Source organism: Trematomus bernacchii, unplaced genomic scaffold (assembly GCF_902827165.1).
Source record: "Trematomus bernacchii unplaced genomic scaffold, fTreBer1.1, whole genome shotgun sequence".
Taxonomy (NCBI): Eukaryota; Metazoa; Chordata; class Actinopteri; order Perciformes; family Nototheniidae; genus Trematomus; species Trematomus bernacchii.
In genome coordinates this window covers 273,717-293,756 of record NW_022987878.1, presented here as the reverse complement: position 1 = coordinate 293,756, position 20,040 = coordinate 273,717, and the positions used below count along the sequence as shown (strand labels likewise).

Here is a 20,040-nt window from a genome sequence, read left to right as displayed (position 1 = left end):
TACCACAAAAAGCTGACTATAAACCTTTTTTTCAGGTCCCAAAAGACCACTGTTGCCCTTATAACCACATAAGTAAATAAACTAAACAAAACAAGCTGCCATCTGACAGTAATTGTTCATGAATGGTGGTTAACAAAATAATGACATTCTTTCAATGAGACAACGTATCAGAGTCCCATTAAGCTATATTTTAACTTGCCAGGGAAAACCTAAAAAAGCCAGCTTACTAGCTTGTAGGCTAACGAATGTTTCTCTTATAATATTTGTCTTATTAGTGCTTCATCAAGGGGATATTAATGGGTTCCAGAACTACAGAGTATCATAACCTTAATAATAATCTTTTCCTAATTTTCTTAGCTTCTGCTTACCGCGAGTTCTCCTCCCTCTCCTCACTCGCGCTGATCTCTCTCCCTCTCATCATCTTCCTCACCATGGGCGTCGCAGCCATTATATGAGGGTGGGACAAGTCCCCCCCACTTTTTCAAATGATTAGTTTAGACCCCCCCACTTTTACTATGCGGAAAGTCCGTGAATCGGTCTATCCACTCGCCGCACTTTGTAGAGCGCTGTGTCAGTGCTTCACTATCAAATGAAATCCATTCCACTTGCTTATTGAGAGAATGCCCAAATCAATGAAACTCCGTACCATGTTTTCACTGCTACTTTGTACCAAGGCAGATTCTCACATAGCGCGCGCATGTTCAAGGAGTGTTGTCATAGTTGGACAGCTCAGATCTGTTGTATGAAGCGATGCCGGTAGCGGAGGTAAGGCACACACACCAAATGTTCAGGAAATGGTTAATACAGCGAAAATCAAAGCTGACGATCTCTTGGTTTTATATGTTTTCTCCCCCAGACAACATGGACATAAGAACATTTTTTTCAAAGAAGAGGAAAGTAAGTCATCAGCTGGTAGCAGTTAATCAGTTAACAGTGATGGCGGCGTCTCACTTCTGGAGAGGAGTTTCGTCTTTATGTCATGATAGAGAGATACAAATACTGAATAGTTTAGATGAGAAAAGGCATCGAAATGCCAGGTTACTAGTATTTATCAGTATTTATTATCACTTCACCACCTCTCTTGACATCTAGGCACTTGAGAGTGAGTCAGAGGCAGAATACAGGGACAGTGGAGAGAGGTCCATTGCTGAGGTGAGTGATGAAAGGGAAATGACAGTTGAGAGTAAATTGTGATGTGGACTCTCATCCCAGGATTTTAAGGAAATCAGTGGGGATATTGAACAGGAAACATTTCAGTCAAGGGGCATCATATGACCAATATAGACAGAAGAGCAACATTTATTTGAACATTTAAGTCAATGATACCATTCCTAGGTGAACTTAACATCTGTATGGAGTCAGATCAGTCTCAATATTAATAAATGCTCACAGAAGGATTCACAAATGTATTTTGCGATATAAATGACTCTCCACAACAATATCTCTCAATGCACTCACAAATATTTATTGTTGTATATAAATGTACAAAAAATGGGCATTTAAACTGCTTTTTATTAATTCAAAGACAGCTCTGAATTAATAATCAAATATGTTTCCTTTCTTTACTACTGAAATTACAAAATGTACCCATCATTTTCCTCATGCTAGTATAGCCACATAAAAGTATCAAACCACCTGTTAAAATGCACCAGAATACAGGAAATCTATATTTTTTTTCGCCCCCACACCCCCGTTAAAAATGTCCCCCCCACATTCAGGATGCTTCCTACGCCCATGTTCCTCACCACCAATATCGGCCACGGGTGCTGAAGATGGACCTGCACCTGTAGCCTACTAAACATGTCGGTTATTTTGACACAAGCGGCAGCATCAGCACGAAGGGCCTGCTTTTTTCTTGCCTCGGAAAAAAAAGGCAGTTTGGCTTCAACGGCCGGCTCACCTCCTGGGGGCGTGATTTAATGATGCACACTGAGCGGCCCAAAGGGGGAGGTGATTAAAGATTTGATTGGGCCGGCCCAGTGTCAATTAAAACATTTAAACAGAGGGCCAATCTACCCGTTTTATGGGCCGTGACTTCAGAAAAAAAAAAAATGACGTGTCGGCCCAAAAGGCACGTCGGCCCACCGGGAAAATGCCCGGTATGCCAGATGGCCAGTCCAGCCCTGAGTATGATAGCTGTCTAACGGAAGATAAATCCATTTCTCACGTATTCTGACAATGTACTTAACCCGATTAAAGGAGTTGTTAAATAATAGTGAAGTCACGTTGTAATAACAATAATTCATCTCTCTCGTTCAGATTAATATTGTCGTTTTTTTGTGTTGTTTACTTTTCTGCTTTGCCAAACGCCATGTCAAGTGTCCTATTTGGGGTGCCGTATGTAGTTGTCTAATATGGCGGACCATCTCGCACATGCGCATTGCAAATCGGGCAGGGATTCAGATCGGATAGTCACACTGGGTCCAGGTGGCGTCTCGTCGCTACGGTTCTCTCTCTCTGTGTTCAAGAGAAAGCGTTTGTGAGCTCCAGCACTACTGATCCATCATCTGTGTGTTTGGATAAACCTCCGAATGGACTGTGCGCTCTTTTTTCTGGAGTGTTTACCTCGGTCTATAGGAGCTAGCTTAGCATGCTAGCTGGAAACACGTTGGCAACACTAGTCAGATTGAGAGTTTGATGGAGAGAAAGAAACAGTGTGTTTAACGGAGTTTGCAGGGAAAGGTGATCTAGGAAACATGAGTAAAGTCAAAATGCTGCTGTCGTTGAAGAAGCAGCGACTCAATGCTGCTGCTGAAGAGATATTTGCTTTGTTTGAAAAAACGATTGCAGTGCTCGAGGAGGAGCTGTCTCTTTCCAAAGAGGAGAACAAGAGACTCCAGAAACTACTGGACGCTGTTTTACAGCCTCAGCTTCGGATACACAGAGCAGGTCTGTTCCCTTTACTCTTAATTAACACTTTAAACCAGGGGTGTCCAAACTACGGCCCGGGGGCCGGTGTTATGCCGTAGATTGAAGCCCTGTTCGCGGGGACGAGCAAAGTGACGTCATCGCCTGTATTGAGCGTTCACCTAGTTTTCTAAGCGGAAAAACGAAAGATACTATTTACTTTCTCTCTTTTGAATGATATATTTCCCATCAGATTAAACAGCAAACGGCTGAATAAATAATGTGTATACAATTGCGTGGAGGCTCGTTTTAAGGACACTTTTCAGATCTGTCACAATCTTCGTATTGGAACAAACTTCCGTTTTTGAGTCCACTCTGTTATGTTCCTCCTTCCTACAGAACAGACAATGACAGGATAATATGTCATTTGTCAGTATAGTCCTATTTTTTAAAACCTTCTCTGTTGTTTAAGTGTCTGATAACCACGAATAGTAAGCAATGATATAACAGTAATTATATAACATATGTCAGACACTGTGTTATTTTCAATCAAGCCTAAAAGATTATAATGTGTTCAAACTGGCTTCACTCGCTTTAATTGCTCCTTTGAATGTAATGTTCCTCTGTGGTTTCCTACTCAACACATGTTTGTATTGTAATGCCACTCATATTTTATTTTTTATTGTATTTTAAGGTGCCATTGAATGCTTTGAAATGTGCCCTAAAATAAAGTGTATTATTGATCTTATATCTGTGCCTATATCACACGATTAATGTTCCTTATTTTAGACTAGGTTAATCCTGGTGTCAATAGGGAAGATCTGCACTGTTCTCTACATAACATGTTCAGCAGAGCAGGTATTTCTCCTGCCAGATTTGGAACCCCCCCTATCATTTTGTCCAGGATGGTCATAGACTCACCAAAATCACACTGGTGTTTGCTGTTCCCCTCTAGTTTGTGCTCGCAAAAGCATTTTACTCTGGGCCCAGCAGGTGAAAAACTACAGAGGGGCTTCCAAATCCGGCAGAGAAGGTGTTGTAGCTGCCGGATTTGGAAGCCCCTCTTTAGTTTTTCACCTGCTGGGCCCAGAGTAAAATGCTTTGGTGAGCATAAACTAGAGGGGAACACCAAACACCAGTGTGATTTTGGTGACAGTGTGACTGTCCTGGACAAAGTTGTAGGGGGGGTGCCATATCTGGCAGGAGAAATACCTGCTCTGCTGAACATGTTATGTAGAGAACAGTGTAGATCTTCCCTATTGACACCAGGAAAAACCTAGTCTAAAATAAGGAACATTAATAGTGTGATATAGGCACTAATCAATAATAAACTTTATTTTAGGGCACCTTTCAAAACATTCAATGTCACCTTAAAATAAAATAAAAAATAAAATATGAGTGGCATTACAATACAAAAATGTGTTGAGTAGGAAACCACAGAGGAACATTACATTCAAAGGAGCAATTAAAGCGAGTGGAGCTAGTTTGAACATATTATCTTTTAGGCTTGATTGAAAATAACACAGTGTCTTACATTATCATATATGTTATATCATTGCTTACTATTCGTGGTTATCAAGTATCAGAGACTTAAACAACAGTGAAGGTTTTAAGAAATAGGACTATACTGACAAATGACATCTTATCCTTTCATTGCCTTTCCTTAAAACGAGCAACCTTGCAATTGTATGCACATTATTTATTCAGCCGTTTGCTGTTTAATCTGATGTGAAATATATCATTCAAAAGAGAGAAAAAAGCTTTGAAAACTCGGCGAAACTCAATACAGGCGATGACGTCACCTGTGCGCGTCCCCGCGGACAGGGCTTCAATCTACGGCAAGGCTTCAATCTACGGCATAACACCGGCCCTCAGCTAATTCAAAAAGTATAATGAAATATGGCCCACAAATGAAACGTGCTTTTCTCATATTGTACTTCTTAAATATATATGTACAACCATATTACACACTAGTATTCATGTGTTAATAAGCTCACTTTTAAAACAAATTCAGCCAATTCATGTTGATAAAATGTTCTATCAAATCTTAGTTGATGAAAAAAAGCCTAATAACTTATTTACATAACAAGCTTGAAATAGACCCTTCATATTTTATGTTATTATAATCACTCTGAGACTTCTGTTTTTAAGGGATGAGCTGCCAACAAGATAAATGAAACCCGATAGAGAGCTGGGATGTAGGCTGTTTTTTTCTTAAAGCATATAAATGTATCAAGCCTAATTTAGCTATATTTCATGCATTTTAGCCATGCCTCATTTTGCTCAATTTGACCATTTCTAGCTCTGTTTTTGCAAGGGCAGATTCTGTGAGAACAGCACCATCTACTGGCCTGGCATATGTACTAGGGATGGGAACGATTAATCGAATATTCGAAATTATTCAGGTGTTCGAATAATTATTCAGGTATTCGAATATGAGTTATTTTTTTTACTAATTTTTTTTTTTTTTTTTTTGGGAGGGATGCCTAAGTTGATTACATATCAACAAATTGAATAATTCAATGTATACGACAGTGCCATAGCTAAATGTGTTAGGTGCAGCGACGTGCAGTCAGTGGAGGCAGGGGAGGCAGAGCCTCACTGATCTTGTGTAAATGTGATTTCTGTATGATTCCAATCGCTTTTTATAGTGAAAATCAGCAAATTTGCCGAGATCCGCTACGGGAGCGATGAGAAGTGAGGCAGGGACGAGCTCTGCCTCACGTAAGCCCACAGTAACTTGCTGGAGCGCGGGCACTAATTTAGCGCGGCCACTTATTTTGTGAGCGCGCTCAAGCCATTTACTGTGGGGTAAGGTGAGGCACAGATGAGATCTGCCTCACCTCAGAATGCGTCACCCCACAGAAACTGGCTGGAAAGCGGGCACTAAGCGCATGCCTGTTACCATCTCACTGTAGGTCACCAATGTAATGTTTGTAGATCCGTTTATTACATTTATCCTCGCCATCCATAGTCTCTAAATAACTTATTTCACGTATATATGATATTTAGGCTCACTGGTACAGTTCTTTCTTAGTAAGATCCCATTTTCATTACAGTTGTGGTCTTACCTTGACTTGAAGATGAAGTCCATGCTATCCTTCTGGACAACAATCTCTATTACTGTTTTGTAAAAGTCCTCCTTATCTTCCTCCAGTTTCAAAAGTCTGGCTTGTTGTTTGCGTCTACTGTCTCTGCGTAGAATAACAGTAGCAACAAGAACCTGTGGGCCCCCTTCAGTGCGGCAGAGGTTATGGCTGCCTCTCCTGGTGCTTTTTTCATTGACACAATCCAATATTTAGATTTTGGGTATCCTTTTGTTGAACGGTCTGTTTAAAATTAATCGAAGCATCAGACTAAAAAAGCTTTTGAAAATAACAGAATATTTCGATTAAGGTCAAAATATAATATTTGTAAATCTGACTCTGAAAGAGTCAGTGCCTCACCAGCCATGAACCTCACCGCACGTCACTGGTTAGGTGACGTCTAAAGGTGTGTTTGGCTCCGCTCACCGGTCCCTCACAGCGGGCAGAGCTGCAGGTGCTGATCTCTCTCTCTCGCGTCCGGTACTTCACTCGCGTTTATGTCCAAATCCATCAGATCTAGCTAGTTCTAGCTAATGATATGGCTGCTGCCCCTCCCTACACGCAAATCACGCAGACTCAAACCTCATCTTATGCCCAAATGCGGCGCAAATGCGCTCCGCAGCCGTTGCGAGGTTCCGGCGCTAACAGTTCATGAGTTTGCTCCCCCACCCCCTGTCAACACTCGCGACACATGAGTAGCCAGCCTAAACAACAATAAGCGCTGCTTGGCAACCGTGTGTGGCGGCAAAGTACATAGACATTTTGACAGGAGAGATTTAGTTTTGCCGGTATTCAACATATTTTACCAGTCATAGTCCGGTAATTATTTACACTCTAAGAAGAGTCCTACAAAACAGACATGGCGTCAAAAAGGAGTAATGTGTGGAAATATTTCGACCAGGTTAGTGAGTGCGGTGTAGAGTGCAAACTATGCCAAATTAAACTTATATATACATACTATACCTTGCTATACCCGCAACCTCCGTTCCAGCTGAGAGGGTCTTCCCTACAGCAGGCCTGATTGTGAATCGCCTCCGCACATGAAAGCTGTAGGCCTATAGCTGTCAAACTGTGATCACCAGTTCAATACATTTGACAAATTCGACTTGGTTTCTATAGTTATTTGAACATGTATTTATTTATTTCCAAAAGTTATTTAAAAAAAAAAGTTCTACATTTTTATAGGATATGTACATTTCGGTTAACCGGTTAACCGTTTTTTGGGGGGTCGAATATTCGAATATACATTTGCTTTCAAATTCCCATCCCTAATATGTACTACAGCGTCTCCAGCGCTTTCAAACGGCAATGGCCATGGCTGTCTCCTCCTGATTGGTGGAGTTGGCCCAATAGCCGTAGCGCCACTGTCCTGACGTCAGGACAGTGTTCAAATCTGGATCAGTTTTTATCAGATCCGTTGTAGCCCCTTTTTTAGAGATTTGGGTATGGAGGTAAATAGAGAGGGTTGTGTTTTCTGACACTTGGTGAGTTCCCTGGAACACCGGGGACACATATTCATGTATAAAAGACGTACAAAAGTGCATTTTGCATGATAGGTCCCCTTTAAAGGTAGGGTAGGTAATTTGAGATACCGGCTCGAGATCGCTAGAATTTGAAAATACACAACCGGAGAAAATCTGCCACTTCCTTACAGAGCCCCTCCTCCAACACACACGAACGCGCACATGACCAATGAGGGCACGAGATAAGTTTGTGCACAGATGGAAGGCTGACAGGCAGGTAGGCCATCCAGTTATTTTAGCCGGGCTGGCTAAAATGATTGGTCGTACTTTTTACAGTATTACGGCTTCCACAGATTACATTTTTTAATGGATTTTTTGTCAAAGCACTTCAGATATTCATTGCTATCGGGATGTTAAGAGCATTCCATGGAATATAACAAAAAGTGTATCTCGAGCCGGTTTCTCAAACTTACCTACCCTAACTTTAACAGGTTAAAGGGGACCTAGTATGCAAAATGCACTTTTTGATGTCTTTTATGCATAAATATGTGTCCCCGGTGTGTAAGGAGACTCTCAAATATTCAGAAAATACAACCCTCTCTCTTTTCCTCCTTACCCACATCTCTGCAAACGAGCAGATCCAGGATTTGGCTCCTATGACGTCATTGGTGAAATGTGGCACACGAGACACGTCCCAATCTATCGTCTCCGGCACACGTGACACGTACCAACCTATCGTCACCGGCACACGTCCCAACCTATCGTTTCCGGCACACGTGCCACGTCCCAACCTATCGTCTCCGGCACACGTGACACGTCCCAACCTATCGTCTCCGGCACACGTGACACGTCCCAACCTATCGTCTCCGGCACACGTGACACGTCCCAACCTATCGTCTCCGGCACACGTGACACGTCCCAACCTATCGTCTCCGGCACACGTGACACGTCCCAACCTATCGTCTCCGGCACACGTGACACGTCCCAACCTATCGTCTCCGGCACACGTGACACGTCCCAACCTATCGTCTCCGGCACACGTGACACGTCCCAACCTATCGTCACCGGCACACGTGACACGTCCCAACCTATCGTCACCGGCACACGTCCCAACCTATCGTTTCCGGCACACGTGCCACGACCCAACCTATCGTCTCCGTATACAGTCGTCTAGCTCAGTAGTTCCCAACCGTTTTCAGTCAGGCCCCCCTTGTGTAATTGGAAATATTTTCGAGCCCCCCTTAATCCGGTTCCCACCGAGATTGGTAGAATTAATTGTATATAGTTGTACAAACATTACATTTTCTCTGCTAATAATTACAAGACAGTAATATGGTCTGTGTTTACATTAGCAAGCATGCTAACACTCAGAGCTAATGCTGTAGGCTACTGGAGAGAATATGTGTAACGTAATGTCCTTGCGGTAAACCCTGCGAGAGAGAAAGGTTTGAGCTCCTACTGTTTCATAAATAATGCTTGAAGTAGTTTGGAACATAATATGGCATTTAATCACGGCAGCTTTTAGCTGAGTTTCTCCCGGTAGAAAACTCTCTTAGCAGGGGAGAGCTGCGTGACGCTACAAAGGGGCGTGGCTAGCAGCAGCTGTTCCATTTAAAGCTACGGTCACAGAATCAGCCTTTTTGGAACAGGGCTGGAATAGAGGGGTATGAGGCATGGCTACAATGGGTGATCTGTTTGGTATTTTAAGCAAAAAACTTCACAGTCATGTTTTGTATAGGTATGGCCCTACAATATATTTTTAGTACGACCATTCTATAGGCGTAGTGTAGCTGTGAACGATCCCAAATACAATTCATTGTTTACATTGCAGCTAGTGCTAAACCAGAAGAAATAACCCCTTTTCATTTTTAACTGGAAGTGGAATGGGGCTGGGCTATGTGAGGTGAATTGAGCCAACAAAAATACACAATAGGTGGGACTAAGAAAGATAATATTAAAGTATAAAAACAAAGGCATTATTAGGGCTGAAAATGTCTCCCGTTTTAATGGTGATTAGATTTTTAAATGCTAACACTTAACAGATTTTTCTGACTGTGTGTTTCCTGTTTCCTGTAGATGTCCAGCAGCTGGTGGTGGTTAAAGAAGAGGTTCTCCCTGACCAGCAGGAGTGGAGCACCAGTCTGGACCAGGAGGACCCAGAGCCCCCCCCACACATTAAGCAGGAACAGGAGGAACTCAGGATCAGTCAGGAGGGAGAGCAGCTTCAGGAGCTGGAGGAGACTGATATCACCAAGTCCACTTTCACTCCTGACCCTGTGAAGAGTGAAGATGATGAAGAGAAACCTCAGTCCTCACAGCCTCATCAAAGACAAACTGAACACATGGAAACAGAAGCTGATGGAGATGACTGTCGAGGACCAGAACCAGCCAGGAACTCAGATCCAGAGAGCAGTTTACAACCAAAGACTGAACCTGACACTGGAGACTCTTCTGAACCTGACACTGGAGACTCTTCTGAACCTGACACTGGAGACTCTTCTGAACCTGACACTGAAGACAGTGCTGATTGGAAGGAGACCAGAGAACCTGCATCAGGCTCAAACTCACTGAAAAATAGACATGAATCTGTCAGTGATCCACGACGTAGTGCTGAAAAGAAACCATTCAGCTGCTCAGTCTGTAAGAAAGCTTTTCCACGGAGTGGACGTTTAAAGAGACACATGAGAATCCACACAGGAGAGAAACCACACAGCTGCTCAGTCTGTAAGAAAGCTTTTTCAGAGAGTGGAAGTTTAAAAAAACACATGAGAGTCCACACAGGAGAGAAACCACACAGCTGCTCAGTCTGTAAGAAAGGTTTTTCGCTGAGTGGAAATTTAAAGATACACATGAGAGTCCACACAGGAGAGGAAATATACAGCTGCAATGTTTGTGACAGAAGATTTAAATGGTGTAATTCTATCAAAAGACACAAGTGTGTTGGTCGTCAGTCCTCAAAGCTTAATGAAATTCAAACTGAGGATAACAGAGAGGCAGAGCCTCCAATCAGCAGCTCAGCTAAACACACAGAAGCTGATGGAGAGGACAATGAATAAGTCTTATGACAGTTCACACATGAGAAAAATCTGCCTGACTGGATCAACATTGTTGCACAACATTCATATAAGACTTAAACAAACTCTATCTTTATCAACATAAGTGGACAATATGTTTAATGTTTTTGTCATACTGATTTTCTGATTTATACGTTAACCACTGACTGTTGATGAACCATTTCATTGTGGATTGAGGGCTCCAAGTTTCCATATACAGATATAGGGTGATTTGATGTATTGTTCTTTATTTGTAAATGTTTTGTATCATTGCTATCCTGTTAATGAGCGCTCTTTTACATAAATATACCTGTTATCTGATTGTTTTTGCTTCTGTAATTGTAAGCGAACACATTTGCCTATTTTGTATCCTGATGACCTAATGCCGTTACATGTGATACGTTAGAATAGAATATCTTTATTGTCATCACACATCAGTGTAACAAAATTCAGTTGGCTTCTCTCACTGCAGTACATAAGAACACATCCATACAAGCAGTGATAAAGCAGAGATAGTAGCAATAATCAGGGTCATCATTAAATGCACTTTACCAGAATGTTAAAATACATTTTTAAAGATGATTTAATAAAGAAAAGCTACAATTTGATACTTAATAAATATACAAATAAATAACATGATATCTTTGGCTGCAGTCTTTGATGGGAGGTAGTGTGTTTGTGTGCATGTTCAAAGTTATAGTGTGTTTTGTGGTTGGACAGGGATGGGAGTGATGGAGGCCACAGCTCTGGGAAAGAAGCTGTTCTTCAGTCTGTTGGTGCGTGATTTTATTGACCTGAACCGTCTGCCGGACGGCAGCGGTTCGAACAGTGAGTGGCCGGGGTGTGTGATGTCTCTGATGATACTGCTGGCTTTCTTCTGCAGTCGACTTTTGTAGATGTTGCCAAGGTTGGCAACATCTACAAAAGTCGACTGCAGAAGAAAGCCAGCTCAGTCCCAACGATGCGCTGAGCAGCCTTCACCACCCGTTGCAGGTCCTTCCACTCTGCAGCTGGTCTACCACACAGTTATGCAGCTGGTCAGGGTGCTTTCAATAGTCGACCGATAGAAGTTTACCAGCAGTTTTTGTGGAAGCCTGGCCTGTCTCAGTTTCCTCAGGAAAAACAGTCTCTGCTGTGCCTTTTTCACCAGGTTTGAGGTCCAAGTTAAATGATTGGAGATGTTGACTCCAAGGAACCGTAGCTCCTCCACGCTCTCCACTGCTTCTCTGTGGAGGGGAGATGGACCAGCTAGTCTTATTGCGCATTTCCAACACACGGTCGGCCTCGGCCACGCTCGGTACTGCTTGGCCGCGTTGGGCCTTAACAGGGCCGGCTCACTTCATGCTGCGCTTCCATTACAGTTTAGGAACTGGGGTAGTTACTATAGTAACGCAGTGTAGGCGGAGCGACGCTGCATACAACTGCCGTGACGTCATCTTCAATGCGACACAACTCACGAAACACGCAACATTGGAGGATGTGGATGCCATCGTTTCCTTGTTTCTGTGTCTGGTGTTTTATCACAGCAAGAAGGAACACTTTCTTTCGGAAAAGGTGGCTTATAGCAAGACGTAATAGAGAAGAAGCTCATGGGAGACTTATGGCAATCGCAGAAAGCGGCAGAGACTACTCCAGCACGACTCAACGCTACTCGGTAAGCTAACGTTCGCTAACTAGCAATGTGTTTCACGCTCACTATACGACCAAAGTGTTTCAAGTATTTAATTAATTGTAGCTACCACTTTTACGTATTAAAATATGTATGCTTTTGTTTGTGTATTTCAGAAGTTAGGTCGCCGCCGCAGACCATGTGTTTGGATGCTCGACCGAGCTACCGAGTGGTGGGGTGTGATTGTTCCATCTTTCACAGACACTCAGTGGGTTGAGAACTTCAGGATGTCAGAGGAAACCTACGTCTACCTGTGCAACAAACTGCGGCCAGCGATGGAGAGACAGGACACAGCATTCCGCAAGTGTATACCTCTAAAGAAGAGGGTGGCCATCGCACTGTGGAAGCTTGCGACCGGCTCAGAGTACAGAAGCATTGGACATCTTTTCGGAGTGAGCCACACAACTGTGTGCCGGTGTGTGCAAGACTTCTGTGCTGCTGCAGAGACGTTGTTAGTACCGGAACTAATTCGTTCACCAGACCGGGAGAAGTTTGCAGAAATGGCCGACTACACTGAGCAGAGGTGGGGGCTCCCTCAGTGTGTAGGTGCTATTGATGGATCACACATACCCATCTTGGCACCACAGGAATACCACTGCAACTATTTCAACCGTAAAGGCTGGCACTCCATCATCCTTCAAGGAGTTGTAGATGGAAAGGGACATTTCTGGAATGTGTTTGCAGGAATGCCTGGGAGCTTGCATGATGCTCGGGTTTTGAGGCTGTCCTCATTGTGGGAGTTGGCCAGTCGAGGCAACTACTTTCCACCTTGCACCAGGAACATTGGTGGGGTGAATGCTGGCTATTACATCCTGGGAGACAATGCCTATCCCTTGCAAAACTGGCTCATGAAAACGTTCCCTGACAATAGACAGCTGACAGCAGAACATGTGATCTACAACAAGAACATTTGCAGAGCACGGGTAGTGGTCGAAAACGCTTTTGGTAGACTGAAGGGAAGGTGGCGTTGCCTCATGAAAAGAAATGACTGTGATGTGAAACTTGTGGAATCTATGGTGCTGACATGCTGTGCTCTGCATAACCTCTGCGAGAGTCATGAAGAGGCCTATGATGATGAATGGGATGCACCAGCAGCAGCAGTGGCACAAGGTGCAGAGTAGGGGGGCACTGAAATAAGAGAGGGTTTGATGCGCTACCTGAATAGCAATTGAAAGATTGTGGGCCATTAAGGGTAGTGACATTTTGTTTTGTGTTTATTATTACTACATTGTGTTGAACATAAATACATATTTTTTTCTCTTTCACATACATGTGTTTGTCAAATGATTTAAACCAAAAAAAATTATCAGAATTGACTATTTAGTAAATATTTGAATTTCAAGTACCAGTAAGTACTGCCCCATAATAAGAACATTTGAGCAAATATCAGATCCTGAAAAGAAAATCTCTAATAAATTAAGCAAATATCCAAGTAAACTATAAACATAAATACAAATGATCTCTTATCCTCCTCTTTCTGTTTTTTTTCGAAATACCCCCTTCCAGTTTATAAAAGGTAGTCTTTGACTTTAAGTAATGATGTGTCAGTTACCAAACAATGTTTTAGAGGAGGACCTCAAGCTAGCAAACTATTTCTTGCTTTAAATCTCTTCTTAAAATTCACTTTTTATCTTATGGGCTTTTTCCTAACTGGTGTTTCTTATTGCTTTATAAATTCATGTACCATGTTAGATCCGCATAAATGTTATTAGTAGCCTATTTTTATTATTATTTAGAACAAATATAGGCCTATAACTTCTGCCTCAAAATGATGTGAATCTGAATTTGTTTTAAACGTTGGACTACGACACAATTCTCAGTGTTTTTGTTCTGCTGATTTAAAGCCCTTTAATGAAACGTGTACATTTCATTTCAGTTTATGATTGGATTCCAAAACTGTGTGTTTGTGTGTGAGTGGCAACCCAGTGACTTTGTTTACATGCTCACGAAAATCAGTTTGTTAATCAGATTATGGCAGGAAATCAGATGATGCATTTATCAACAAGAGATAAGATGAGAAGTACTTTATTGAATCCCAATTTGGGAAGTGTTTTAGTTGCAGCATAAAAAAGGCATGGCATTGTACAAAAAACAAAAAACAAATATGTGTTGCAGCAGCATAAAAAGGCATGGCATTATAAAAACAAAAAAGAAAGATAAGACATAAACAAGAAAGTACTGTACTAATGTGGCAATTACAGAGGTGGTTCGTCTTCCTGAAGAGACGGGCCACGTAGGCTGTCCACAACCTGGCCAAGAGTGCGCAGGAAGGCTAAGTTAAATGCCTGAGTTTGAGCGTTCTCCTCCCTTCTCAAGGCCATTTCCTCCTGCATTGCCCGGGCAGTAGCCTCCATGGTCAGCTGCCAGTGTCGATCCACCTGGGCCAGGTTCCGTTCATGGTGCCGTTCCTCCTGTGCTAGGTGCTCGTCTCCTCCTCGTTTCCTCTTGCCTGTATGATGATAAGATAATTATAGCAATAAGAATTAGCAATAAGAATGAAAAACACAGGACAGGTACAGGTCACACAAGTATATAAGAATAAAATGTATAAGCAGAACTACAGTAAGGATGAACTAAAGACAGTTATGCCCTAGATGTTTACAATGATTGTGAAAGTGAATTACATTATGTCCAGCCTGTTGATAATGAATATAAATATATGTATATAATAGGATGTCACACACAATTGTACTTGCTGCTTACTAGCTAGTTACTTACTTGTAACAGAGCACTTCCACACAGTGGTATAGCTTATTTTACTTACTGACGATGGATGATCTAAAGTTTAAAAAAAGTCACAATTGCAGTCGTTTTGCCATGCCTATTTCTTACCTAGAACCACACGCTGCGGTGTCGTGATGGCACTCGTCGTTGGTGGTTGAGTTGGTGTCGGTTGTTCGGCTGGTGTCTGTGGTCGAGTTGGGGTCCCTTCTGGATTCGATGACGAGGACGGATCACCCGTTGTTCGGGACTGTTCCTCCTCACTAGTTTCATCTATGGCATCATCTAGAACAGCAACATGACTTGTTAATTCCACAAACTACTGCAGCACAATACTAAATAGCAACAACAACAGTAGAAAAGAAAAACTGAACGTAAACAATGGCACATGTGGTGGTAGCAAACAATAGCTCTCCCTTACGCAAAGAAAATATATTTCCCCATATATTAACTGTCAATATATTGCATTATTTTGTTTTCTGATTTACTGGTTAATTGAAAAGATTTAATAAAGGAAATCTTGCTGTTGGCTACACCAAGTGATACTGATTAATAATCAACATGAAAAACATATTTATTCATATCTACAAAATATATTGAAAATATATTGAAGATATATAGAATAATATATTGTGTTAATATATTACAATATATATATATATTGAATAATATATTGTGATAATATATTGTAATATATGTGATAATACATCAGTAATTGCCGCTTTCCATATATTGAGTAATATATGTAAATATATATAATATATTGGTTGTGTATATATGTGAACATACATTTACTATATATTAACATTTATATGGGGACATGTACTATATATATTCACAAATATATGGGGACATGTATGTACTATATATTCAGATTTATATGGGGACATGTATGTAGAATATATTCACAATTATATGGGGACATGTACTATATATATTCACAAATATATGGGGACATGTATGCGCTATATATTCAGATTTATATGGGGACATGTATGTAGAATATATTCACAATTATATGGGGACATGTACTATATATATTCACAATTATATGGGGACATGTATGCGCTATATATTCACAATTATATGGGGACATGTATGCACTATATATATTCAGATTTATAAAAGACCATGTACGTACCATATATTCTGAACATGAGTGCAATATATGTTCACAATGAGGAGAAATGCATGTTCTGATAAAAAAAATCTTTCATTTCATTTCAAACCTTTATTTATGCAAGTGAATCCCATTGAGATCATTGATCTCTTTTTCAAGGGTGACCTGCTACAAGTAGGTTCCACATGAATACATATAAACATAACAGAAAAACAAAAAAGGACATCATACAGCATATTTACAGTGACTACAGTTTACATAGCTAGTAACATTTACAGGTTCCAACAGTTTCCGATTGGATAGCATCTATCCTTGCTTTAAAAACATTTAGTGGAACCAAATTGCTCAGCTTCCATTCCTTTTGCAGACTGTTCCAAGTTAGCGGAGCTGCGCATCTAAAAGCTATTTTCCCTAAGACAGTCCAAGCAGTTGGCAAATTTAATAAAACCACAGCATTCGATCTCAGGCAGTAGCCACTTACAATTCGCCGTGAGATCAGGGAGCAGATGTAGGATGGAAGTTTCCCTAACATGGCTTTGTATATAAAAATGTACCAGTGACTGAGCTTCCGTACAGTTAGTGAAGGCAAACCTGCCCTTGCATACAGGGTACAGTGATGGGTTAATGCTTTACAGTTTGTCACAAATCTCAGTGCACTGTGATAGGCGGCATCTAACTTGATCAGGTAATGGGCAGGTGCATTCATATAGATCAGATCACCATAGTCCAGTACAGGTAAAAAGGTCACAGTGACTAGCCTTTTTCTGGCCTCAAGTGAGAAACAGGACTTGTTCCTGTAGAAGAAACCTAGCCTAACCCTCCGTTTTTTAAGCAGGTTATTGACATGAAGTTTAAAAGTGAGACAATCATCAAGCCAGATACCAAGGTATTTGTAACAGGTAACCACTTCAAGTTTTATCCCTTGCGTAGTTACAATATCTAAAACAGGCTCTGGTGTCTTTTTAGTTTTTGAAAAGAGCATTACCTTGGTTTTATCAACATTTAAAAGAAGCTTAAGCGCTGAGAGCTGAGTCTGAATAATGAGAAGCTTAATTTGTTTTTTTCTATCAATGTGTAACAGTTATCAAAATACTCATTAAAAGAAGGACAAGGAAAGAATAAAAGAAAAGGCCTATAAACAACACATTATGTAATGACTCAAGAACATTTTCATGTAATTATGTAATAAAACCCACATTTTGTAATAATCTGCTGCAGTCTGTAACAGCCTGAACGCAATATAAAATAAATTTCCCTGCATTTTGTAATAAATTATTACATTTTGCAATGGTTATTACAAAATGCGTGAGTTGCCCTTTTAAAAAACTGTAATATTCATTATGTAACCATAACCAAACTGTAAATATATCCCAAAATTGATGTTGATATACATGTTGGCTAATGAATATGGTAACACTTGATCTAGTTTTGGCCAATGAAAGATATTCTACTGAAATATTTTTAAATTATGATTAAGGATGATTCATGGTTGAATAAATAAATAAACAGTTGTAATGTTATTGTTTGCAACTCATTTTGTAATAACCACAGCAATATGTAATAATATATTTCAAAATGTGGCGACATGTATTACATATTTGCATTGAACTTGTTTACTACATAATGGGCAAATTATTACAAAAGGAGGTGTTATTACATAATGAAGGGAAAATGTATTACATTTTGTATAGGTATAGTTAATAAATGATGCATTGTTATTTCATACAGGGCCAAAAGAGCAGTCTGTTATCCTATTTAACAATCTTGTTTTTTGTTTCACCTGGTGACAACTTTAAACATGAGCTGATCACTCATTAAAACAAGGTCCGGAACAGGGCCAAAAAAACAGTCTTGTACCCTATTTGATCGTCAATCTTGTTTTTTTCGTGCCTTTACTCACAAATTCTTGTGTTAATGGATGTTCTTATATCTGATGTCTTGGTCCCTGGATGGTGGTTTACTACAGCATCTGTGGAACAGAACAATTACAAATAATTAGAAGTTCACAAAAGACAGCAGGAATTATAACAATATCCATAATATCTATATTAAAGCATGGGCTGGCTTGGTGAATACTGTGGGAATACAAATAGTGGAAGAATAGGCTTTGTACATTTTTGTCTGAGTGTGGCGCTACTGGTTGGTATATTTTATGGAATTTGGACCAAGCATCTGCATCTGTGACAGTTCTGTTTAAAACTTAAAAAAATGTAATTGCATTCATCTTTAAAGGTGGGGTAGGTACGTTTGAGAAACCGGCTCGAGATACACTTTTTGTTATATTCCATGGAATGCTCTTAACATCCCGATAGCAATGAATATCTGAAGTGCTTTGACAAAAAATCCATAAAAAAATATCATCTGTGGAAGCCGTGGTACTGTAAAAAGCACAACCAATCATTTTAGCCGGCCCGGCTGAAATGACTGGATGGCCTACCTGCCTGTCAGCCTTCCATCTGTGCACAAACTTATCTCGTGCCCTCATTGGTCATGTGCGCGTTCGTGTGTGTTGGAGGAGGGGCTCTGTAAGGAAGTGGCACATTTTTTCCGGCTGTGTATTTTCAAATTCTAGCGATCTCGAGCTGGTTTCTCCAAAATTACCTACCCCACCTTTAAAAGACTACTTTTATTGAATGAGAGTTTTACCTAGCACAATGAGCCTGGGGTGGTGGGAAGGGAGAACTGGGCCTCGGCATCGGCAGGAGTGGTAGTCGCCTATGAGTATTAGAATTTAGATGAACAAAGGCATAGAAAAACCCTGAAATATGTACTGACACAAAGCTACAACCCTCGATTTTGTAAGTAGTAGTAGTAAATACATACGTATATACAATATACAACAATACGCATAATGCAATTAGCAGTACCAGTAATAAAATAACTGAATAAATAGTAGTAGAACCTTTATTTAGCCAGGAAAATCAATTAAGAACAAATTCTTATTACAATGATGACCTGACAGGAGGCAAAAGGCGTCCTGAGGGGATGGGGTTTGGGAGGAAAAAAATAAAAAGACAGACTCCGGGCACTACAGAACCCAGGAGACAACACAATGACACAGAGCAGAGATGACAGGCATAGCAGTTAAACATATAAAATCTCTAAAACAATATTGCTGTGGTTCAATCTGTCATTAAAATAATATAGAACATTCATCCATTCAATCCTTCATGGCAAGGATAACTAAGCTGAATAGTGAATAAAGTGATATGTGAAAAGTAAAATGACAGTGAAATTAAATGACAGTGCGTTCCTTACCACTGCGATCTGGCTCCTCTGTCCTCGTATCTTTTGGGTCTGATTCCTCACTACTGATGTCTGCCTCTCTGCATGGGCCCTCTCTCCTTATTTATTCTGTCTCAGTCACCACTTCTATCTGGCTCCTCTGTCCTCTTGACTTGTGGTTCTGCAGGCTTAGTTCGACCTATGAATTTCAACAATGCTCCTGTAAAATATATAGATATATAGTATTATGGGTCAACATTAAAATAACATACACTGGAGAGCAAAATGTGAAATGCCATTGACTGTAGGCTACATATTATCCACACAATTGTCAGCAGGGGCAATAACAACTAAAATGTGAACTAACTTGAATGCATTAGTCCACAACACATAGCCTAACGTAGAGTAGAGAATGAATGAATGGTTTCTGCAAAATACACAGAAATAGAAATAAGGTTCAAATTACAATAACTAACCAGACGATGGTTATTAATAATAAGCAACAGCAATACTAATTGTTGCTAAAACACATTAGACACGTTGCAAACACACGGCTAATAAAAGCTAAGTTAGCATCTCATCCACACACTATCATAGCTTAACTTAGCTAACTAGCTAGCATTAGCTCAATTCCTGAACAACATAGAAACTAAAAACGGGACATCAAGACTCATTAACACACTGACTGAGCAGGACACTATGCATACAATCTTATAACATTACCAACACTAAAGATCTGCATATATGCTCACATTCTTCACGAACGCATTCTCTCTGTGACGATGGTAATTATGCATGTCACGATGCGCAATAATGTCCTGAACGCACATGTGTAACTAGCTCGAAGACCCGTAGC

The 20,040-nt window shown here is 40.7% G+C and overlaps 1 protein-coding gene across 1 annotated transcript; it reads left to right on the top strand.

Annotated features, from left to right (window-relative positions):
• Positions 1 to 12,345: 12,345 nt before the first annotated feature.
• LOC117469652 (protein ANTAGONIST OF LIKE HETEROCHROMATIN PROTEIN 1-like) lies at positions 12,346 to 13,239 on the top strand. The gene has a single exon (XM_034114115.1). It carries the CDS (start codon positions 12,346 to 12,348, stop codon positions 13,237 to 13,239), a length of 894 nt encoding a protein of 297 aa, XP_033970006.1.
• Positions 13,240 to 20,040: the final 6,801 nt, after the last annotated feature.

What these genes read in the sequence shown, in the direction of transcription:
- LOC117469652 (XM_034114115.1), top strand. Translation starts at nt 12,346, where the DNA reads ATGTCAGAGGAAACCTACGTCTACCTGTGCAACAAACTGCGGCCAGCG.